This window comes from Pagrus major, chromosome 9 (assembly GCF_040436345.1).
Source record: "Pagrus major chromosome 9, Pma_NU_1.0".
In the NCBI taxonomy this organism is placed as follows: Eukaryota; Metazoa; Chordata; class Actinopteri; order Spariformes; family Sparidae; genus Pagrus; species Pagrus major.
The window spans coordinates 10,762,012-10,785,676 of NC_133223.1; the positions used below are offsets into that span (position 1 = coordinate 10,762,012).

The 23,665-nt window shown below is 39.5% G+C and overlaps 2 protein-coding genes across 2 annotated transcripts in view; both read left to right on the top strand.

The window, feature by feature from the left end:
* Positions 1-1,153: 1,153 nt before the first annotated feature.
* neurod1 (neuronal differentiation 1) lies at positions 1,154-3,836 on the top strand. The gene is made up of 3 exons (XM_073474033.1): positions 1,154-1,395; positions 2,364-2,593; positions 2,998-3,836. The coding sequence occupies exons 1-3, from the start codon at positions 1,154-1,156 to the stop codon at positions 3,555-3,557; spliced, it is 1,032 nt and encodes a 343-aa protein (XP_073330134.1). The 3' UTR covers positions 3,558-3,836.
* A 4,191-nt stretch (positions 3,837-8,027) lies between these two features.
* cerkl (CERK like autophagy regulator) overlaps positions 8,028-23,665 on the top strand; it is a 36,422-nt gene continuing 20,784 nt past the window's right edge. Inside the window, exons 1-3 of the mRNA XM_073473808.1 lie at positions 8,028-8,200; positions 11,066-11,175; positions 19,652-19,882. Of these exons, the coding sequence (XP_073329909.1) occupies positions 8,058-8,200; positions 11,066-11,175; positions 19,652-19,882 (484 nt within the window). The 5' untranslated portion in view covers positions 8,028-8,057. The remainder of the gene's footprint in view (positions 8,201-11,065; positions 11,176-19,651; positions 19,883-23,665) is intronic.

Sequence of the window (23,665 nt, forward strand, 5' to 3'; positions counted from 1 at the left end):
AGACATAGACTGGAACAGTTTACCAGTAATTGGCCTAAACTAAACCAGAGCTTGTTCAGTTTCTCTCCGGACAATCTGAGGACTGTTTGGCTTTAAAGTTTCTATTTCTGTTGCATTTTTATGATTTTCTAAATTAAATATAAAACTAAATGTCGTATAGTCTACAGATTATAACGCCACGCACTGAAACTTTATATTTTTTTTGTCTTATAAATATAAGATGAATGTGTCTTACATCGACTGAATTCTCCCGTCTTCTTTTCTCTAGTCTCCGTCCGCAGTGTGATGAGTCTTAAGGCCTGTAGGACTTTTATTTTTAATCTGTGCAGACACACAATCAACTCTTGAAGAGATTTTAATTGTTTTAATTTCTAAATCCGATTTAAATCAGGAGGCCGCGCTAATTTAGTCTAAGTTAGTCCTACATTTCTTGAATCAGCATGAGCTCTTTCTGCTCGATGTTTCTGCATTTTAAAATCCTTTTTTAAAAACATCTTGGAGACAAGTAAATAATCACACCAGCACCATCAGATGTTTTTTTATTGTGTATTTTCTTTTGAAGGAAATACAAGTTAGAACTTAAATTCATCAGCAACCGGTGCCATGTTTATTAACACGTGAAAATGAACCAAACCTTCTGACTCCAGTCCTCTGGGTATTTTCACCATTATAAACAAACAGGTGGCCTATCTGATAATTCAATTATTGTAAAATCAAGACCAAAAAATATTTCTAATATTAAATAAGAAAAATGAATGTCCAGTGCTTAAAATGCTTAAAGACATTTGTATTGTTGATTGGCAAAATTTTTAAGCAATGTTTCAAGAAACCCTTTAGCACATTTTAAGACCTGCTGATGTGAGAATAAATTCCATCCCTTCCTCAATATATGAAAAATCTGCATATGTGGTTCTGGTTTTAAACAGTTTAAAGGTCGACAAAACCTTATTGACTGTGAATGTATGTTTCATTTCATAAGTAGACCTCTGACAGATAATAATATTAATAAATTAATAAATAATAATATTCTAATAATAAGCTTTTTTTCTGTCTCTTCAGAGATTAAGAGTGATAATAAGCTCTCTGCAGGAGTTGTTTTCTAATGAAGACATGTCTCTTTCTGTATTTTGTCGTCAAACAGAGAATCAGCATCATGACCAGGTCTGTGGAGCAGGCGTCAGTGGACTCAGAGGGGCAGCAGGAGCTTCACAGCCCCTCAGGAGATGAGACAGAGAGGGGAGGAGGAGGAGAGGAAGAGGAGGATCATCTCCACCATATGGAAGATGACGAGGACGATGACGATGATGAGGAAGAAGAGGAGGACGAGGACGGCGAGAACAAACCCAAGAGGCGAGGGCCAAAGAAGAAGAAAATGACGAAGGCTCGTATCCAGAGGTAAAGGGGATTGATTTTTTTCCTGCCTGTTCTGAGTTTTAAAAGCAGGTATTTCCAGCATGTGAGCTTAGCACTCAGCTAAAGTTTTTCATGGGAGAGCTCTAAGGTCACTAAAACAACAGGGTTCATCCTCTGAGGAGCAGGATTGGGATCAGGACATTGTATAGAAATGTCAGATGGACCAATATCATCGTCACAATTTTACTAAACATAGGCAAAGGCATAATTAATTAATGAAAATACAAAAACACAACCACCAAACAAGATAAATGAGGAACATTATCCAAAACCTTTTTTTTTTGTCCAATCAGAAAAAGACAGTGGCAGTCTGTCACGGTACAGCTTGTGTACATTCTTTTAACTTGTCCTAATATATTCAGATGTTTTTCAAAACAGATATTTTCAACTTCCTTTTAAAAAAAAGAAATTAAAACACAACTTTGGTTTTCAAAATATCGCATTACACAAGAGAACGCAAAAACAATTCCAAACGTTCAAACAGGCATGCCGGGCCAGTAGGTGGCGATAAAATCTATGTCGAAAACTAAGTCAAACACCAGAGAAGAGCATTCTGAGCATGTGTAGTGAGCTTATTCTATTAAATTAAAACAATTTAAAACCATGGAAAACTGTTGTACACTTCTGTTTACCGTTGTAATTAGACTGAGCAGTGCTAGCATAAAAGCACTAGCATTGGTGCTAACCAAACGTAAACAAAACGAGAACTGCAACTGTTTCAGGTGCACACACATTACACAAAACAGCACAGGAACACCAAAATCTGACCTAAAATGCATTTTACGTGTGCAAGAGAGCGCCATTCTGCAAAATATCCATAATGACTGCATAGTGACTGCATGCATGCCCACTCTCAAGGGATTCTTGAATGCTGGTTATCATTCTAGGATGTAACAGATAAGTTGATTGATAGCAGGCCTAAAAAATGAATCTGCTTTCTGTTTCTGCAGGTTTAAGGTCCGTCGAATGAAAGCTAACGCCAGAGAGAGGAACCGTATGCACGGGCTGAACGACGCTTTGGAGAGTCTGCGGAAAGTCGTCCCTTGTTACTCCAAAACCCAGAAACTGTCAAAGATCGAGACACTCCGCCTCGCAAAGAACTACATCTGGGCCTTGAGTGAGGTCCTGCGCTCCGGCAAAGCACCCGACCTCATGAGCTTCGTCCAGGCGCTCTGCAAAGGTCAGCATTACCTTACAGCAACAGAATGAACTGGGTTTACCAAGTCTGAAGCCTGATCTCTGCTCACATAACATTAATATGAAGGGAAAAACTACGAGTATCAACCAGGGAAGTTCTTTATATTGAAGTTTTTTTATTATTAATGGAATATTGATGAGGCTTTGGAAACCTATTTCAACAAAATAGCCAAAAGGTTGGGTTAGGTCTAATTTTTCTGACTTGTTAGCTCCACTTCACATCATATGTATTCATTTGGTACAAAGATTTATTGACAGTGACAAGTATTAACAGGGACAAGCAGGTATTGACATTACATTTATAATACATAAGTATTGATATCCATTGACAGGTATTGAAGGTATGATATGTATTGATCATTGACTAATTATTGTCTCTGTTCTCAGGTCTGTCTCAGCCAACCACTAACCTAGTGGCAGGCTGCCTGCAGCTCAATCCTCGGACTTTCCTGCCAGAGCAGACACCCGACCTGCCAGCTCACCTTCCCCCCGCTGGCACTGTCACCTATCCTGGACACTTCTCCTATCAGAGTCCTGGGCTGACGGCTGGCCTACCCAGCCCACCCTACGGCACCATGGAGCCCTCCCACATCTTCCATCAGGTCAAAGGTCAGCCCTATGGCCCACTGGAGCCCTTCTTCGATGGCGTCCTGGTGTCGGACGGCCCAGCGTTTGACCCGCCCCTCAGCCCTCCACTCAGCATCAACGGGAACTTCTCATCCTTCAAGCAAGAGGGCGTCGCAGCTGCCGACTACGACAAGAGTTTCGCCTTCAGTGTGCACTACGGGGGAGGAGGAGCTGGGGGACATGCTGCCATCTATGGCGGCGGGGGGTCCAACCCACGGTGCGGTGAGCTGCAGGTGGACGGGCTCATGGGCTTTGATGGACACTCGCATCACGAGCGGCTGATGAATGCCCAGCTGAATGCCATTTTCCACGACTCCTGAGGATGTGGAGGATGAAGGACTGAGAGGCTGATGAAGACAGAGAGACGAACAGAGAGACTGTTGTATGGAGAGAGAGACAGTTCTGTTTATTTCTATCATTTCATCGCTGTCTTTCTTTCTGTCTTCTTTCTTTTGTTCTTTCTGTCTGCGTCAGGTTCGACGACTCCTCCTCAGTATGGTCATAAAGACAGTGATGTCGACGATGGTGTCACTTCGATGATGTAACCTTCTTTGTAGCGCTTCATCCTGCAGGACATGCTTTATGAATGTCTCGTTATTATCAATATTATCACTGAAAAATAATCAATAAGCAATAATCTGGAGGAAACTATGCAATTTTGTTAAAACCTGAGCTACGCTCAGCTAATAATTCCAAATGTTAAAAGAATAAAGATTTCTCTATTTTTGGGTCAGTGTGTAAGGCATTGTTGAGCCGGTGCTGGGCCGGCATTGGGCCGAAGTGTTCATGTTGTTCATGTGGTTTTTACTTTCTGCTTTTTATAATGTTCCTGTAGCGTTCTGTTAACATTTCATGTGACCTTTGTTCATATTTTATAAGATAGATGTTTATAAAGGCCTTTCATTAAAAGGAATTCAATGTGATTAATCTGAGACTCTGTTCATCAGCAACAACACAACAAAACTCTGTTCAGTCCACTTTACTGCGGCTGTATCCAGTTTCTTCAGGGTTCATTTAGTCCTTTTCAGTCCAGTTTGGTCAAGTTCACTTTGAAGTTCACAATCGAATGCAGCTCTATTTATAATGTTAAAAAGCACACCTATACCTTAAACACACACAGAAATATCTAGGCCCGCAACGTAAAAATGTAATATGTCGTCAGTGTCACATAAAACCTTTGTAAAACCTAGCTTTTAGAGCAGCTCATTGCTGCTGAAGGTGAATTATGTCTGATTTCTATCCCAAATTTGGCAGCAGTGACTAATCAGAATTACACCTGATTGCCCATACAATCAATAATCAAGCTGTTGGACAATAAGATAAAACGATTAATTAATTAGTCCATTCACAGCAAATGCATCTGGGTAGCACTTTCCTTTAAGTCCATCTATTTAGCATTAAACACTTGTAAATTCCTAATATCTACTTATAACTACCTGATACTGTCTTACCATTTATCAAATGTCTATACTGCTTATAAATCCTAAGGGGGCTTCAAGTAGGGTTAGACTTTTTTGTCATATTCTATCAGGCACTGAAGAAATTATTTTCAGTAACAATGCCCAAATTTCACTGGTTCAGCCTTTCAAATTTGAATAATTGCTGGTTTTCTTAGTCTTTTTTGACAGTAAACTGAATATCTTTGGATTTTAGACTGTTGGTCAGATAAAATTAATTTCAAGACATTACCTTGGGTTCTGAGAAAATGTAATGTGCATTTTTACACTATTTTCTGACATTTTGTAGATTGAAGAATTAATCCAGAAACAAATCGTTAGTTGCAGCCATATTCTGTAATTTTGGTCAGACACATGAGGAGAAAACACGTATCCCCTTACAGAGAAAACCCTGTTAGCATGTTAACTACATTATCACACCAGCTGAAGGACAAAACCAGGATTACTGTGCGTGTGTGTGCGTGTGTGTGTGTGTGTGTGGGTGTGTGTGTGTGTGTGACGGACACAGATGTTCGTTCTGCAGGCAAGATTTTAATTTATGAAAATGATCTCGCTTATGCATGAGAGCCTTCCTCAATACACACTGCTGTCCTGCTGTGTGTGTGTGTGTGTGTGTACGCATGTGCGTGTATGTCAACAGGGACAATATGGTGGCCATATCCCACCATTTAGCTTCCCTCTTAAAATGGAATAATAAAGTGAGACTGCAACTCATCCTGTTCAAACGGAGCAGAAAACACTTGCAGAATAAATGTTAGGTATAAAACCAACTAGATATCTGGAACTAAGATATCATGTTATTTAGCCAGAGAAACGCTGCTTTACAATAATGAAAAACACTTTACAGATACAGTCGCAGTCAAAAGTTTATAAACACTTGTAAAAAAACATGTATATCATGGCAGTCCTGAGTTCCAATGATTTCTACAACTCTCATTTTTCTGTGGTGGAATGAGTGGACCTATAATAAATTAATTATTGAACCAAATGTTGAGAGTTGTAGAAATCATTGGAACTCAACACTGCCATGATGTACGTATTCTTTACAAGTGTAAATAAACATTTGACCATGACTGTATATATAGAGAGATCCGAAGAAAATTAAAATTAAAATTGCTTAAAAAAGCTGAGCTGCTGACGGTGAAATTAACCTTTTATTCTTTATAAGTAAAGGATATTAACATAAACATCAGGTGGACATTTCTCATGATTGTACAGCTCCTGCATTAGCAGCAGTGTATTAACAGTAATAATAGTAGTATTAGCAGTAGTCTTTGTGATATAGGTTTTGTGTTTCAGTCTGTAGCTGATCATAACACTGATTAATGCAGCTTAAACCCAGCCATCTGTCACCTACACACACACACACACACACACACACACACACACACACACACACACACACACACACACACACACAAACACACACTGTTGGTGTTGTAGCTCATAATATACCACAGCCAGGGAGCAGGGGTGTAGAACTGGGGGGAAAGAGGGACTGAGCATCAACTGCATGCAGCCTTACAGTAGTGATGCCTCAGACACCATTAACAGTTAACAGAGTCGAGAGACACCATGAGTTAAACAGTCTGCAAACACACTTTAAAACATGGAGGAGGATTTAGGACATTTTCACTTTTCACTTGTAATCACTCAGTTTGGTCAGTTTCAAACCCACCATAATGATATGCATCACATCTTGGTTGTTTTGCCTCCGTGCCAGCCATAGCTATGGCCCGAGGCATTTTATTTTTTTGGGTTGTCCGTCTGTCCCATTATTGTGAACACTGTATTTCTGAGAAAGCGTTTCTTCAAATTTGGCATAAATGTCCTCTTGGAGTCAAGGATAAACTGATTACATTTTGGTGGTCAAAGGTCAAGGTCACTGTGACCTCACAGTGTCCCATTCACTTTGAAAACAACTAAAGTCTCAAATGATAAAGCAGTTTCACAGAGATGTTGACGGCAATGTTGTCAAACATGACATTAGACCAAATGCTGCAGCACTGCGGCGAAGTCATGCCCTCTCCAGTGTGCCCCATGGGACTCTATTTCTAAAGAAATTTCTACAGTAGTCAATATCGAGAGACAAATACATTTTTGATCACATTTAAATTGTGACATGAATTACACATATGATGTTTGCCAATTCAAAAGCTAATTTTTCAAGTCAAGAAAGTTGCAGTTTGTCATAAATACAGTAAAATACAGGACCAGCTCCACAAGGTTTTGGTTATGGGTTTTGGTGAGTGACAATCGAGATAACGTCACTTACGCAACTGTTGGGTGTGTTTCTAATTACGTATTTTCACACTGTTATTTTGCATTAGTTTTATAAGAAACTGCTACTTTTTTTAATTGAAAAATCCTCATTTAAATTGGCAATCCTATGTGTAATTCATGGCACAATTCAAACTGGATCAAAAAATAATCAGTCTCTCGCCATTCTCTACCATACATGCGTTTCCTGAAATATGGTCTCATGGTGGTCCACCAGAAGCTGCTGCAAGAGTTAAGTTAGTAAGGCTAAGTCAGTTTCTGGATTAATTGTTCAGTCTATACTCATGGATTCAAACTGGCAACCCTCAATTCAACAGGCAACCTGTTTATTCAAACATCAGCCATATACCGGAGTTCAAAGAAAAATTCTGACCCTTTACTTCAATAGAAGTAAGACCACACTGGAAGTACAGTCACTCTGGATCCCAACATAGGTTAAAGCCATACGTTCTAATTTCTACTTAAATAAAAGTATGGATAAATTATCAGCAAAACTAAAGAGTTTTAACGTAAAAACTACTGTTACAGTAGTTTAAAATAATACATGCATCTGCAATAGGCCTAATTAATCTATAATATAGGCCTATTACAGATGCATAACATGTGAGCATTGTGTTTGCTTTAGGATGGGTAGTGTAGGTGCACTGATACTAATTGTGAGGCTGCTTAACCTACAAAAACCTGTTTTTTTTTAAGGGGCTGTGAAATCATATCTGCTAAGTGTATCGGCTACAGTATGCTACATGAGTTGATGACGTAATGAGGTAACGTACTACCAGCTTTTAAATTTACTCACCGTGTGCGCGCTCCCGCCTGGAGACAAGCTACACACAGGAGCGCGCACGCCCGTTGATTAGACACCGGGCGACCCGCCGCGTGCACGAGCTGTCAGTCCGGCAGCTCTGCGGCTGTCTGTCTCCATAGCGACGAGACCCCGGAAATACACCGCAACGCGCCGGTGGTGATCAGCTTACTGCGTGTTTATCTGCCGTTTTGTTTATCGAAGAAAAACACACTAATAACCGACTCTTTGTTTGTTTGTTTGTTTGTTTGCATTTTTGTTCGTGGGTTGAGCTGGTAAACATGTCGGAGCCTGAAGAGAAGCTGCAGGGAGAGCAGAGAGAGAGCACGAAGAAGAAGAAGAAAGAAAAACGAAGCGGGAAGAAGAAGAAAAAGGAGAAGAAGGAGCAGGAAGAAGAGCAGCAGGTGGAGGAGGAGGACGAGAGGTGAGTGTTTGCTCTGAGGTTCCTTCAGTTTTAGGTTCCACACAGAATCACAAAGAGCTCTCTCATTGGTTCATAGGCCCACAACATACTGATGAATCAGACGAGAGAACACAGTGACAGCTCACACTGTGAATCCCTGAATCTTTCATTTCTGCTATCAAAAATCACAAAAGTATTTAAAAGAAGAAACCCTGCTGTCTAAACTGTACTAAAGTAAAAGAATAGATCCTTGTGCATGAATGGTGCACACTGTTGTAAAAGTACCCTAAAGTCATACTTTACTAGTAAATGTGAAGATATTGTGTCAAGATATTACTGTGTGAAAGTCACCCATATGAATGGTACTAGTAAGGGAAAAGTTACTAAGTATCCGATATTAAATGTACTTAAGTATCAAAAGTAAGTTTCTGGCAATAAATGTACTTCAGTGTCAAAATTAAAATAATACATAGATTTGCATGTATATACAGTACTGTGTACTATGGGTCGACCGATTATCAACCTCGCCAATTATTGGATTCAATATTCAACATATTTCTAAGTATCTGAATCAGTGTTTTTTCAATCCAGTTGCCGATAAAATAAATCAACTTAAAAATCGTCTACTTTGGCCTACGATGCAGCAAGCAATCTGCAAAGTAGTAAAGTTACCAAATAAACGTAGTAGAGTAAAAGTACAATATTTGCCTCCAGAATGTACGTAGTGGAGTGGAGGTTTGAAGTCATAGAAAAAGGAACTCAAGTACCTCAAAATTGTACTTGAGTGCACCATCATGCAGCCGCTACTATGAAAATACCAAACTTTTACATCGGTTAAAGAACCACATGTTCCCCAGGTTCAGATTCATTCTACAGAACTCTTAAATTGCCACGTTTTCATCCAGAGGTAGTGCAAATCCTAATTTAATTGAGAAAAATAACCAAAAAAGAAAGACATGAAAACGATTGTGTTTTCCATCCACTACTGTATTACAAATATAAGGTGTTGGATAGTCTGATTTGCTGGACCTCTGTTCCATAAAACAAGATTATCTAATAAGCCAGGCTTATTTTGTTAGTCTGACTCATTTTCCAGTTGATTCTGTTACATAAAGCAAGCTCAGTGTAGATCAAGCTCAGTTACTATGGCAATTTATGCTTGAAAACTAACCTGGTCCGGGGCAGGTTAATTGTCAGGCTTAGCCCCCCTTGACTAATGTACAATTTTTTCAGTAAGGTCCCATGAGGTCCACTGGAAGTGGCGTCACTTTGGCACTCTGTTAACACACAGGAGCTCTGATAATGTCATCATGTCATGTTGTGGCTGTTGTAAACAGTGGCTTTGCAGGTAAACCATAGATTTATCGACGTGGTAAATACACCTGCTCTCTCTTGGTCTTCTGCTGCTCCTGTCAGGGTCATTCATCCTCCGGCCATCTGGGCTGTGCTTGTGTTTTTCTCGCTGTTGTTTTAAACAAACAGCCAGTGGTGTAGCTGATGCAGCGGACTGTAAGCAGTTGTTGTCCCGGTACACACACCACCACGACTGACTGTCGCAGTTGCAGTGTGTCTGTGAGCTCCTTCCTTCCACTATCTGTGTGTACCGTTTTCAGAATCCCCATTGTCACGTGAAAGAACAACAGCAACCTCCAAGCTAGCAAGCTTCACACTAAAACTGGGAAATTACTCCAACACTAATTACTCTAACGGCACAAAACAAGCTAGCAGCTGTTACCTTTTATTTTGCAGGGATTTAGCCATGAATGCCAGGACTCGCCTCCCCACAAGAAAACCACGTTTCCCTGGCACTATTTTGCAGGGGTGCTGTTGCCGCATTCTAGGTTGAGCGCCGCCCAAGACGATTGTGATTGGTTTAAAGACGCAAACAAGCCAGAACGTTTATGACCCCTATACCAGAATGAGAATTGGTGCAGTCAGGCCTTTCTCCAGCGCTGACATGGCGTCATGGTGGGTCTGGATATGCCAGACTCTTGGCTGGTTCATGATAAACAATTCCAGTCAGATTCTTTTAAACCATTGGAGAAGAAGAGTACACAACAACATCCAAGATTCAAGTGGAAAACATTGATGGAAACACATTTATGTTTTTCTCATCATGCTACACATATCTGATGTTCTCATCTACAATTATTTATTTCATCAAGTTCAAGTTCAATTTTGAGGTTTGATAAACAATGCAGGCTTCCCTGCTACGCATTATAGTGAAGGCAATCTGCCACGCCCAAGAAAGAATGTCTACATTTTTATGAAATATGTTACATTTGATAATATTTTAAGGGAAAAGGAGCAGAGGTACTTATTAACACAGCAGTTAACTGTTTTTTGACCAAATACCTACTAAACATATCACGTTCCCATTAGACCCAGCTTACTGTACGTGTTTATTGAGAAACAGCAAATGTTAAACTAAGACGGTGAACGTGGTTAACACTAAACCTGCTAAACATCAGTGTGCTAGCATGCTAACATCATAGCACACTTAGCTGTGTACTGGACTGCCTCAGTACAGCCTGATAGAGATGCGTGGTGAATAAGGTAAACAAACCTTAAGCAGTATCAGATAGATGGATGGATGAAAATGATATTAGTTAGAGTGAACAGAGCGCCTTCTTTCCATAATCTTCCTCAGCCAGGTGTTTAGTTTGTGTCCTTCAGATTCACTGATGACAGAATCGGCAGTAAGTGTGAGAGAAATCAGTTTCGCCTCTGGACAGATTTCCAGAAATCAGCAGAAACCTCAGTATGACCCAATGATTGATTTATCAGTCAGTGCATTGATGTTGATATATAAATTACAAAATATTTCTTCCATATCAGTTATAAACTTCTGATTTGTCAAAAATAAACTCTGCTTGTGTGTGTCAGTGAGTGTGTTGTGCTGCGTGGGATCTTCAAACTGGGGAAAAAGAGCCACGACGTCCTGCTCACCCGAACCAGACTGACCTGGACCCCCATCACCCCAGAAACCCCCACAGGTCAGTAACAACAGTGATGGGTTAACATGGCGATCAGTTGTCTTGATGCTGACAGACAGAGAGACAGACAGACAGACAGACAGACACAGACAGACAGACTGTGTGTATGTCGAGGCAGCTGGTGCTGTAATGGAGAAGGTTTGTCACGTTGAGACCACCTGAAACATGACATCTGGACAAACTTCAAGCCACCACACACACACACACACACACATACACACACATACACACACCACTACATTAATTTGATAACTTAAGTTACTAGTTACTTTGCAGATAAGAATATTCAGTGTTGATAGGCTATTACTTATGACATGTAACATCACATAGTGTTGTGGATGAAATGGTGACTGAAGACACAAATGGACGGCTGCATCAGAGCCAAGTAGCACATTTGTAATTTTTTTTAAATTTATCTGCAATCTCACAAAAAAAACACCAATTCAAATAAAATGGTGAATATCGGATTTGATATCAGTCTATACCGACATGACATTATCATTTTTGGTCAATCACCGCCTGCTTAATGTCTTTTAGAGAAACAGAAATAGAATGTGGGCTATATGTTCTGGAGTAACAAAAAAAAAGAGGGTTAGCCCTAACCCTAACCCACAAACAAACTCTTTATTGTCACTAATTTTATGTCTCCAGCAATGGAGAACAGCCTGTTTGCTTCAACACTAGTACCAGGGGAACCCATGGTTAGAACCCATATCTAACCTTGCAGTTATTTTGTCCACATTAGCAGAGTGTGCTGAAGTTTCTAAAGTGGTGCAGTTTGCACAACTGGCCAGCTCCTCTGTTAATGCAGAACTTGGCATCTCACTGACATTAAATAGTTAACCTTTGTCTTTCAAAACTAATTATTTAGCCATTAAATTTAAATTTACTATACAGTGCACTGTATTAACTGTGCAGCATTTTACCTGAGAGTCTGAATTCTGAACAATTAATTTGTGTTCAATACTTTTCAAAAGCTCTGATGTGTGATGATACAGTTATCAGCTTTATTTTCCTTCTTCACAAAAGATAATTACATCAGCTGATATTGGCTTTGTTGATTTATCAACATGAATGAAAACTTTCAAGTATGCGTAACTTGTACTTTGTATAACTTTATTATAATAATAGCTATTATAATTCAGAATAATCAGCTTGTTATGGGAAACTGGACTGTGTGTAATAGTGTTTCTAACCAAATGAGTCTCCACTGTGACTGATGTACTGTCAGCACCTTTTGAATAGCTACTCAACAGCAAATGTAATTGTTATAAACATACAACGCAATATACCAACACATTCAGACGAGGACTAATAAAACATAAACATGACCAGCTGATCCTAGAAATATGTGGGAGAACTGATCTAATTAGTGCCACAATGTAATAGGGGTGTAAATCACAAGTTTCATCACAATGAGATATTTGCCGATATGACAAAGGTGATTTGATTTGATACAGGGGCCTGCGATATGAGATGATATCATATGCCCATTTAACACAATCAGTTACATTTATATCTACTCACAAAAAAAAAACTAAAATATGATTTGACAGTTTTATTACTGAACTCTTCAGTGGAAATGTGATTTTATCAATGGTTCCAGACATTTAAATGGAAAACAATCTATTCTTTTTAATAAAAACAAAGCACTGTTCAGAAAGGAGTTGTGTATGGATGGAAACGGTGACACAGACGTGCCAGGGGAATTTCAAAATAAAGGCGTATCTTAACGATGGAGGCGATATGGATCGATGTTTTCACTTTGCATCGATTGGATCATTGATCATTGAATCGATATATCGATCCAGATCGATGTATTGTTACACCCCTACTATATAAAACACAGAAAGTTAAAAGACAAAACTACTGAGTCGAAGTACTTCCTTGTTGTTGAAACGCATAAGGGAAAGATTTCAGACACAGCATAGAGGACTGTTTGTTGTACACCATCCGGATGCTGTGCTGTGCCCTCACAACACAGTCCCACCTTTTTCACATTCTGCCAACAATTATTAACAACCTAATAAATGTTTGTTTTTGTATTACTGGGACTACTGCAGGTGCAGGCCTCTGAGTGGGGCATCACCATCTCTCATATACTATAGTAACGCTACATTGACTTTCATCAGCTCTGACGTCAGCAGAAGCTGGTGGAGATTCCTTCCTGTTATTACAGGTAGTAGCATCAAAACACACCAAAAAGACACCGTTTAAGTTTTTATTCTGTGAGAGGGGAAGTGTATGAAAACTGAAGGAACTAAAAACGAGCTTCCTCCAGTTTGGAACTGAGAGTGTGAATGATCCTATAAAGGTTAACACAGTATCTGGTTTAGTCATGCAGTAATATTTTGGTAGTATGTTTGTATCAATATTGATTATTTTGTTAAAGTCTTGTGTTGCGTGTTTAGTTTTTGGTTGAAATTCATTCAGGAAGAACTGCTTAGTGGAGCAGGATAAAGGTGTAAAAACTGTGTGTGGTGTGTGGTGTGTGTGTGTGTGTGAGTGAGTGTGTCTGTGAGGTTGAAGCCAATCTGTTTTGCTGTATTTCATCCAAGCTAATGTCATTAAGCCAGCACTCTGTGTGTGTGTTTGTGTGTGTGTATTGGCAGTAGTACAGAGCAGTTGGTTCGGCCCATGGGGGGTTATTAGAGTCTCTCAGTGTGAGGAGATTAACACACACACACACACAAACGCACACACATAAACACACGCACTGAGAATCAGCCTGTCAGCATGCTGTGAGTGTGTTGATGAGATATTTCTATATAAATGGATCAGCTGTTGTTGTTTATTTGTATACATGAATTCATCCTGTCTCACCCTGTAACCTGTCTCTCTGTCTGACAGGGAGGTGAGGCCTATGAAAGATGAGGCCGATATGAAAAGAATGTCAAATGATATCCAGTCTGATTTGCAGTTACAATAAATCAAAGTACAGAAGTGTTTTGCACTGTCATGAAATCATTAAATATACATGCAGACAGAATCTAATAGAATCAAAGTAGCAGGAGCTATTTCAGGCACCCCTGGGTTCTGAGGTGAAAGTCTTTTGCATTTGCTACATAGACATTAGGTCACAGATGGACCACTTCAAGGCTTGGATCGGCATGAAACACTCTTTGCTGAATCATCAGTACAAAAGAGGAGCAACTGTGTTAAAAAATATATGGTTCTTTTAAAGCAGTTCAGAGAAGAGGCTTACTATGTCCTCCAAGGTGCATTTCGGTAAGAGAAATCCATTCACAGAGTTCTGTGACGTGCAGCACTAACACCGTACTAACTACAGTCGGCAGCTTGAATTAAGTTACATTAGCATTGTTGGTCATTTTGATTGAAATCAGCAACTATGGCGCCGCGTTTTGTTTTCAACTGCAACAACGAAGTGCACTGGATTATCTACCACACTGATTTACGTCTCCAACTGGGGTCTTCTTCATGGCAATTGTGGCCAAGGCTCATGGTATTGTAGTATTTAGATCCTGCCCAGAAAAATTTGAAAAGAGAGAGTTGCACCGGTGTAGTCAGACTTTCAAGAAATATTTTAAATGGGAATACAGAATGGGGAAAAGCACTTTGAAACCTGTGGCTCTTCCAGTGTGAAAACTATTGCACAAATTTAAACTGTAGCATAGGAATATGATTATCAACTAAACTGTGAAAAAAACAAAAAACAAAACCAAAACAAAACACAAAGGTTTTTGCAAAAATGCTACACCTTTTTTTTTTCTCGCGCTGTTTCACCACCATCTGCATTATGTTTCCAGCTGTGCCAAATACCTCTATTTCTTTTATTACTATTTATTTATTACTATTTCTCTATTTGTACAATGTGTTGAGGGACAGTCGTGTCCATAAACAGCACATTCAAAAATGTAATGCAATTTTTAGGTACTTTACCAAACTTTGCCACTTCACAGTTTTACAATACTCAAAAAACACATTTAGTATTTGACTGGAACTGGGACACTCTCTTTTCTGCTTTTCTGGGTTAAGAATTCCTACAGGCCGTGTCTCTGGAGGTTTTAGGAGGGTAAAAAACTGTGAAGGAGCGATAACTGATCAATTTACAATCAATTTACAATATCATAGCGGTGGACTTGTTTACATGATCAATTATTGTCAGTGACACTGAACGAGTGATGCAGTGCTGCAGCCTCAGTGTGTGTGTGTGTGTGCGCGCTTGCGTGTGCCAAGTGTGGTATATGTGTGTGTGTGTGTGTGTGTGTGTGTGTGTGTGTGTGTGTGTGTGTGTGTGTAAATTATGATCCATAACTCCCCACAGTGAGCCACATGGCCAGGTCACCATGGGACTGGACTGCCACTGTGTGTGAGTGTGTACGTCCCTGTATGTGTGTGGGTGTGTGTGTTTGTGTGTTGTGGAGCTATCCCTATATATTAAACCAGTTATTTTTAGGATTTAGACGTGTTTTTTATTGTTAACTTTAGAATTAGGACAAGGTGAAACCTTAAGTGAATGGAAGTTGTCCTCACAATTATAATAATATAATATTACAACATAACATATATATTTGAATTTGTATGTGTGCATGTGTGTGTGTGTGTGTGTGTGTGTGTGTGTGTGTGTGTGTGTGTGTGTGTGTGTGTGTGTGCCTGCTGGCACAGTGGGTTGGTGAGGGCATGATGGGAAACTCATCTCCATCTGGAACCAACCAACACGCTACCTGTGATGGGCAACACACTGTATGTGTGCGCAGCAGCTCTGTAGGTTCCGTCAACTCATATCAGATCAGAGTCATCTTTGTTGGGGTGGATGGAAAATCTGTCGCATTATCTTTCAGTTTCACTTTTTCCACTTTCGTTTGTGTTGCCAAAGCATATAGCGAAAGAAAACAATGGATGAAAATTAGAGATGTCCTGAGCTGAGCTTAGGTCCTCATTTTTAGCTGGCAATGACTCTCCTTTCTCTGGTTGAAATGAAAAACATCCTGTCTAGTAGGTCACATCAAATTTAATTTTGAGAGTAATGTGATGGCACGCCAAAATTAACCTTGCCTGTTGTCTTTTTAGTGTAGCTGCTCTCTGTAACGCAACTGTACTATCAGAGTGGGCGAGCGGTTCTGTAGATGTGGTTCAATAGAGTGATACTTCTTCTCTGAAGTAAAAAACTTCAAATGATTTTCTGACTTACATTGTTGAAGCCTTGTATCAACTTTATCTTAATTTCAGAATGAGGTCTGAGGATTTTTTTCCTCAATGTCACTCAGTGTGGTCATGTTATGAAGTCATCACTTCACTGTATGGATTGATGGATGATTACACACACCAACAACTCTTTCAGCCTGTAAATGGCCTGTGACTGTGGTTCATGTTATGTTTATGTATGTGCACATTCCTGACTCTATCTGACTTAATGTTGCAAATATTTGCTGTTTTTCCAGGTTCTGGAATAAAGGTTGTAACTGTTACATCATTTGCAAACTGTTCAATCATTTTCAACAGGGAAAAAGTGTTAAATATTAAGAATGATCGAGAAAAATCTATTTGAAAAGTATCAGACAACAAGAAAATGATTGATTCATTTCATTTTAATTGTTTCAAAATGAATTTAAATTTAACTTATTTTCTTGTATTTAAATTCAAATAGATATTTAGAGTAAATACTGTGTATAAACAAAATTAATTAATTGTAATTTAACTACATCTATGAAATGTAATTGACATCAGAATATTTAAATATCAAATATTGTTAGAATTAAGTGAACAAATAGTTTTGCAATAAAAGGGATTGAATTGTGTTGGAATAAAGTGATGAAACTGTGTAGGAGTAAAATGATCCAAGAGTTTAATTTACTTTATCGATACACATTACAATGACTTTTTTGCCAACACTAATTACTTGTGTTGCTTTCACACAATTTTGTGAGTTTCTGCCAAAGCAAATCAACTGTGTGCAACCAGTGTTCACTATTGAATTGACTAAATCCAGTGCATCTTTTTAGTGCATGTCTTTTGGACGTGTAAGCTGTTTGCTAATGAGCTAATGAGCTCGCTATATCAACTTTTTAAATTGATAATATGTTGGTTATGTTATGTATGTTATGTTAGACTGTTCAAAAATGATCCTGCATTAATATTCACACAACAAAGTGAACACAATGAACATAGAATCAAGCACCAACAACAGACAGACCACTGCCCTACACACTGTGACCCTGACATATGGATGCTTGCTGGTTGGAAGAGGGGTAGGTTGGTTGGGGTACTTAGTATTTGATAAAAGCAGGAGGATATTTCATAGAGAGAGGGGTTAATCAGCTTTCATCATATTTTACTATTTTCTGATTCATCTGTTCACTCTTGAGTGGTGATTTAATACTGTATGTGAGGGCTGTCACTTTTTCAGAAAAACAAGTCTCAACAAACACATTTAATTCAAATTAACCAAAAAGTTTTTTTTAAATTGGCAGCCCTATTTTATACAGTAGTCTATAACAGGGATGTAAATCATTATAGGTTTAAATCTGAATGGATAGATAATAAAAACAAATTTAAACAGATTTAAATATTACGAGTAATTAATGTTCCAGGATTAATAGATCTCATAGATCATCGTTTTTTTTTTCACGTACAGATGTTTGTCCACCTGCTGTGCATGAGTCTGTCCCTTCTCAAGTCAGTTTGATCCTCAAAATAAAACCCATTTATCATTTCAAATACACACACACACACACACACACACACAAAGAGCTGCAACTAATGTTTTTTTATTATCTAGTATTCTGGGGATTGTTTTCATGATTATTTGTTTTATTGATAATCTGATTTATTTCATTTACAATGAAACATTCTCACATTTAGGAGGCTGAAACCAGCAAATCATTTTTTTTCCTTGAGAAATAGCTTCACGATTACTCAATTATTTGATGTAGAGAGCCAAAGTGAAACCAGAATTTTAGGGTTCTGTTCCAGATGTAAGAAAAACTCATTAAAAATCCCATTGACATTCGTAGCAATATCATTGTTTATTCAGTATTTATGTTTTCAGCTGCCTTTAATGAATATAATTTTTCCATAAGCCCGAGACAATTGTGGGCTAAACTTCGTATTTCCACTAAAGAACTGTGTGCTGAGGCGTTAGAGCTCACTCAGCTGTGACAACAACAGGACAGAGAGGACTGAATAGCACTAAAACAAATACAAGTTCTAGGTCCTGGAAAGTTTTACAGATACTGAATTGTCATGGTCAAGTCAAAGGCCATAATCAAAAAGTGTGTGTGTGTTTGGGTCAGTGTGTGTTTGTGTGTGTTTATGTGTTTGTGTGTGTGTGTGTGTGTGTGTGTGTGTGTGTGTGTGTGTGTGTTTGTCACTGTCTTTGCCACGTGTGTTTGTATTTGTCACTGTGTGTTTGTTATGTAACTCTGAGTGTATTGTTCTGCTGACATTATCCTCTGAGGATTGGATGATTAATCTGACATCCCCGATTACACTGACTGATTGACAGGTACTTCACTGTGTTCAGTGTTCTGATCAGAGGATTTGTGATTAATACAGTCAATGATATTATGTAATGTGAACACACGAGCGGTCTGCTCCCTTCATATTTCACTGACTGACTGTGGACGCGTCCTCTTTGGATCCTGAGTACCAGGAATCCAGTGTTATTCTTAACTGATTACAGATTGAATTATTTCTTCACAATATTTTAATTAATATTTCATAAAACAGAAAAATGACTTTTACTTTTTGTATTGAGATTAAAACAGAATTGGATGTATAATTGTAATAGTGTACTACAGAGCCTCTTGTTGTGAGGATATTTAAGAGTTAAAGTCTGTGTTCTACTGTCAGCCTTTATTATAGTTAGTTATGACAACACCAGTTGGCTCCTGAAAAGCAGCATTGTTAAAGAAAAAGTCAAACATATTATTTTTAAAGGAGCATTTTAGCATTTTGCAAAATACTTTTTTGGGGCAAATCAGATGAGTAGATGTTTATCATTTTCATCTCTTTGCATCCAGAAAGGTCCAGGACCTATTTAGCCTAGCTTAGCACAATGACTGCTTTCAGAAACTGTTAGCTGAGCTCCATCAAAGGAGGAAACAAAACACCTTCCAACTCCAGAGCTGTCGGATGTACATGTTGTATCTTCTTTATTAAACAATTGTACAAATACAAATGTAAAAAGATTGCAAACTAACTAAAAAGGGAGCTAGCAACATATAACAACACAACCAGTCAGAGAGCTTTAGATTCTGGTGCTGTGTCGCTACTGAAGAATTGTAATTAGGCGGAAAGGTTTGTAGTCTTTTTGGATAAAGTCAGATATTGGAATCCATTCTTGTTTGGATTACAGATCAATTCAATATGTTAGTATTGGCATTGTGAGTATGTGAGCATGATTAAGCGGAAAGCAATGCTGCTACCACTGCAACAATGTTCATCCATTGACTTATACATAAGAATACAGATCTTTTTCCAGGTGCGGGTGTTAACTCTTCCTCTCTCCGTGCAGGTGAGGCATGCGTGGTGCAGCCAGGTGTGGTACTGCTACAGGACGTGTATGCGGTGAAGGTGAAGCGGCGGAGAGCGATAGGTCAGCAGTCTGGAGGGGCCGTGCTCGGTGTGGCTCTGTTCTGCTGCAAGAGGAGAGGGAAGAGGCTGGAGGAGGACACGCTTCACCTCCACAATGCCTCTTCAGAGCACACACATACCTGGTACAACACCTTAAAGGAGCTGCTCACAGGTAACACACACATTCAGATTGTCAGCAAGCACAGCATAAATGTATTTTTGATTACTTTTTGTTTTACCCAGGGGTGGCCTAAAACAGTTTACCAGAACATTAACTAAGTATAAAATGTAAAGGTAGTAAGATTTCCAGTACCATAAACCAAGTCAAATTTGTTTTGTGACTATTGACTAAGCCAATTTGGATTTTCCTTCTCTCCACATGGAATATCATGTCAAAAAAAAAAAGCCCAGGCTGATTGTGTGATTAACAGTTTCTCTGTGTTACATGAGAGGTGAGATACACTGGAAACATGACTCAGTACTTTACTCAATGAGCGTCTTACTGTAAGATGATTATCACACACACAGACACACACACACACAGTAGGTGATACTGTTATTATTAGCACTAACTGTCACGGCATGCATTCACCTGATAATCAGTCAGATAATCAGTCATTAGCCAGAGCTAATGGTTAAAATGTCTGTGTTCCATCAGATGTATATCCCGGACCACCAGTCCTAGGTCAGAACTTCAAGATACAGTTTTTATAGCTGTACTGATTGTCATGTCAGTAACGTGGTCAGACACTCAACTACACTTGTTTTTACTGATAATTAGCAAATCTTAGCATGCTATTATGCTAAACTAAGAGATTGTAAACAAACATCAGCATGTTAGCTCTGTCATTGTGAGTGTTATCATACGGATGTTAGTATTTACTCCAGCACAACTATAGTGCCACACTTTTTCCTCTAAAATCTAGTTTCAAGGCTCAGTTTCACATTTTTTAAAAATCTGTAATTTTCAATAATACTGTGTGGGTTCAAATAAAATTGCTTATTATAACAGTTGTTACCTTGGAGCTTTTGCTAGCATTTGGCTATACCACTATCTTGTGTGAAGTCCAAACATGTAAATATATTTTTGAAAAACTGATTTAAGATGACTTGGTCATTCAGCACTGCAGCCACCCATAATGTGCATTAAGGATACAAATTGCCTTTGTCTACTGTATTTCTACAGATGGCTTCTATTGACACGATAGGAAAATACTTGAGCATATATTGTTGTGTCCAAGGATAAGCTAGTTCTTAGCCACATGCAGCGCTACCTTCTCAGATTATAATTTCAGTGTTTTCTGCCAGCCTGTTCGTCACTCAGTGTTATGAGGTGAGTCACAGTTACATCAGACAATGGAGCTAATCTGCTAATCCACCGGAACAAAGTGACAGATTACACACAGACACACCAACACACTCATTCAGCAGTACTCAGTAGCTTGCTGTCAGCAGTTGAATCATGTCTGCAAGAAAGATTAGTGAAAACACTGTCTACACATACATGTATGTGAGTCCAGTTCACTTCAGTGTAATGAAAACCATCCTGCAGAAACTTGAAACACTACATGGCCAAATATATGTGGACACTCAAACATTGCAGCCATACGTGATAGTTGAACAGAACTAGATTTTAAACCTTGCTTCAGGGATTTGCACCCAGTCAGTCACAAGAACATTATTGAGGTCCAACACTGGTAGTGGGTGATCAGGTCTGGCTCATAGTGGGCATTTCAGTTTATCCCAAAGCCGCTGGATGTGGAAGAGGTCAGAGCCCTGAATCCAGTTCATTTCACACCAGCCTCTGCATCCTACCTCGCTCATCTCACTGGCCATCAGGGTGATGTATTAGTGGCTGAGATGAATAAATACATTTAAACAAACAACTTTGTTAAATACTGAAATGCCATAATCATGAAAACAAACAAAATAGCTGTCAAGAGCCTACCTCAGTCCAAAAACGACAGTTACTACTTAACATTAGTTGCCGTAGGAGGCTGTTGCTGCCGGCGCAGCTCTGTTTGGCTCAGGGGCTGTGTGCTTTATACTAACATTAGCTGCTAGAGGAGCTGCAGTGGCTCTTTTATTAGGCTCAGGGGCTATGTGCTTTGTGGTACTCGCTTAGCAGCTGAACGACTGTCACTGCTGCTGCTGCTCACTCGTTCTTTGGCTCAGGGGCTTGTGCTTAGTGCATCTGAGTTAGCAAACCGCTGAAGAGCAGGCCCAGCGGCTGTGTACTGTGAGGACAACACATTGTTTGCATCACTAATCATACCCAGCTACTTCATGCGTCACTCACATCTAAGAAAACACCTAATATTATCATAATGATTGTAAACAACAGACATGGCAATTGTTAGCACTCAAGCTAGTATGTTAGTATTGGGAAACTTTGGTTGCACTTTCTCTTGCTCACTAATAGCTTTAGCAGTACATCCGCCGAGCCTTTTAGCAGACTGCAGTCATAAATATTGAGTACAAAATGCAAAGGACACTGCAGGCGGGCAAGTGCATAGGAAGACAGACAGGTAGCCTGTCCAATTTATTCACACAGGCCGAATGAGATTATTGAATGAGCTATTGATTTGAGGCCTGCAGCAGTCTCAGTTACAGGATTTATTTATTTAGATGTATTTGATTTGATTTAATTGATGTTGTTAACAGATATAAATATGAGAAAATATGCCTCTAGAATAATTTACTAACTACTTTCTAAGATGACAATATGTCAGGTTTGTATTGAAGCTTGTGCTGGTAAAAATGTGATTCCTCTAAAATGCCTAAACTCAATGTTGTCCCACCAACAAATAGGTGCTAATTTGTGTAGATCATATTTAACATGTTCCCTGTTAAAGAAAAATTGCATTAATTCAACCAACTTGTACCTCAGCAACTAAACAACCTCCTGACAGGACCTGTTTAATAAAGTTTTGGATGCTGGTGCAGACTGAAGTTCCCAGACGCTATTTTTCCAGGTGCACCGTAGTGGGCGGTGCCTGGCTGACACTTAACACACAAAAGAAATGTTGGAGTGCTGGGTGTATGGATTTATCTCGCACACTTTGCATTTCAGGTTTTCACTGTTCCTCCAATGATGTTGACTCAAACAGAGATGTTACAAGCTATCCATAAATGAGGAGGTCAAAGGTCTTACACACTCGCCACCGTCTTCCTATCACCATGGCATCGGTCTGACACGTTATCGCTGGTCACCTGTCTGTCTGTCCGTCTGTCTGTCCATCAAACCAGATTACCCATGAGGCCCTGCAGCAAAGTCACAACTTCTTTAAGTGTTTGTCTTTGGCCTCACACACACACATACGTGAATGTCTCGCAGGTCTTGTGTCAGCTCGTGTGGTCACACTGCACATCAAACTGTGACGGCTTTTGTGACTTTACACACCGCAACAGAGGAGTGTGTGTGTGTGTGTGTGTGTGTGTGTGTGGGGAAGGTAAACACAGTCGGTTGCTCCGCTGCTGTGGGGACACTAAGCCTATTTTCCAGCCAGAGGTCAGTGTGAAAAGTGTATTGTTGTGTGAATTGTGGTGTTGCAGAGCGGGCAGTCCTGCCGCTGCAGACACCACCGCCACTTCTTAACCTTCAGGTCCGAACATTCAGCTGCACAATGGTGAGCAGAGAGCAGACACTCTCTCTTTCCACTGCGTTATTCTGTGCTGTTTGCTATGTGAAGCAGCTGCTAAACGCCGTGCAGAGAGTGAATGGCAGTCAGATTGACAAAAGGCAAGCAGTGATGCTGTATAGAGTCTGTTTCCATACACGCAGTCAGATGGCAGGATGGATTGACTGCAGTTGTTTAACAGCACAACAGACTGACAGGCCGGCGGTGGCGCTCATGGGACAGCCGTACCTAGCTCGGGGCTGTTGCAACTCCTCCCAAGTCAATTGTCTTTTTAATCCAATGTCAGTTTTATGCTCTCTTGCAGGGCTAGTTCG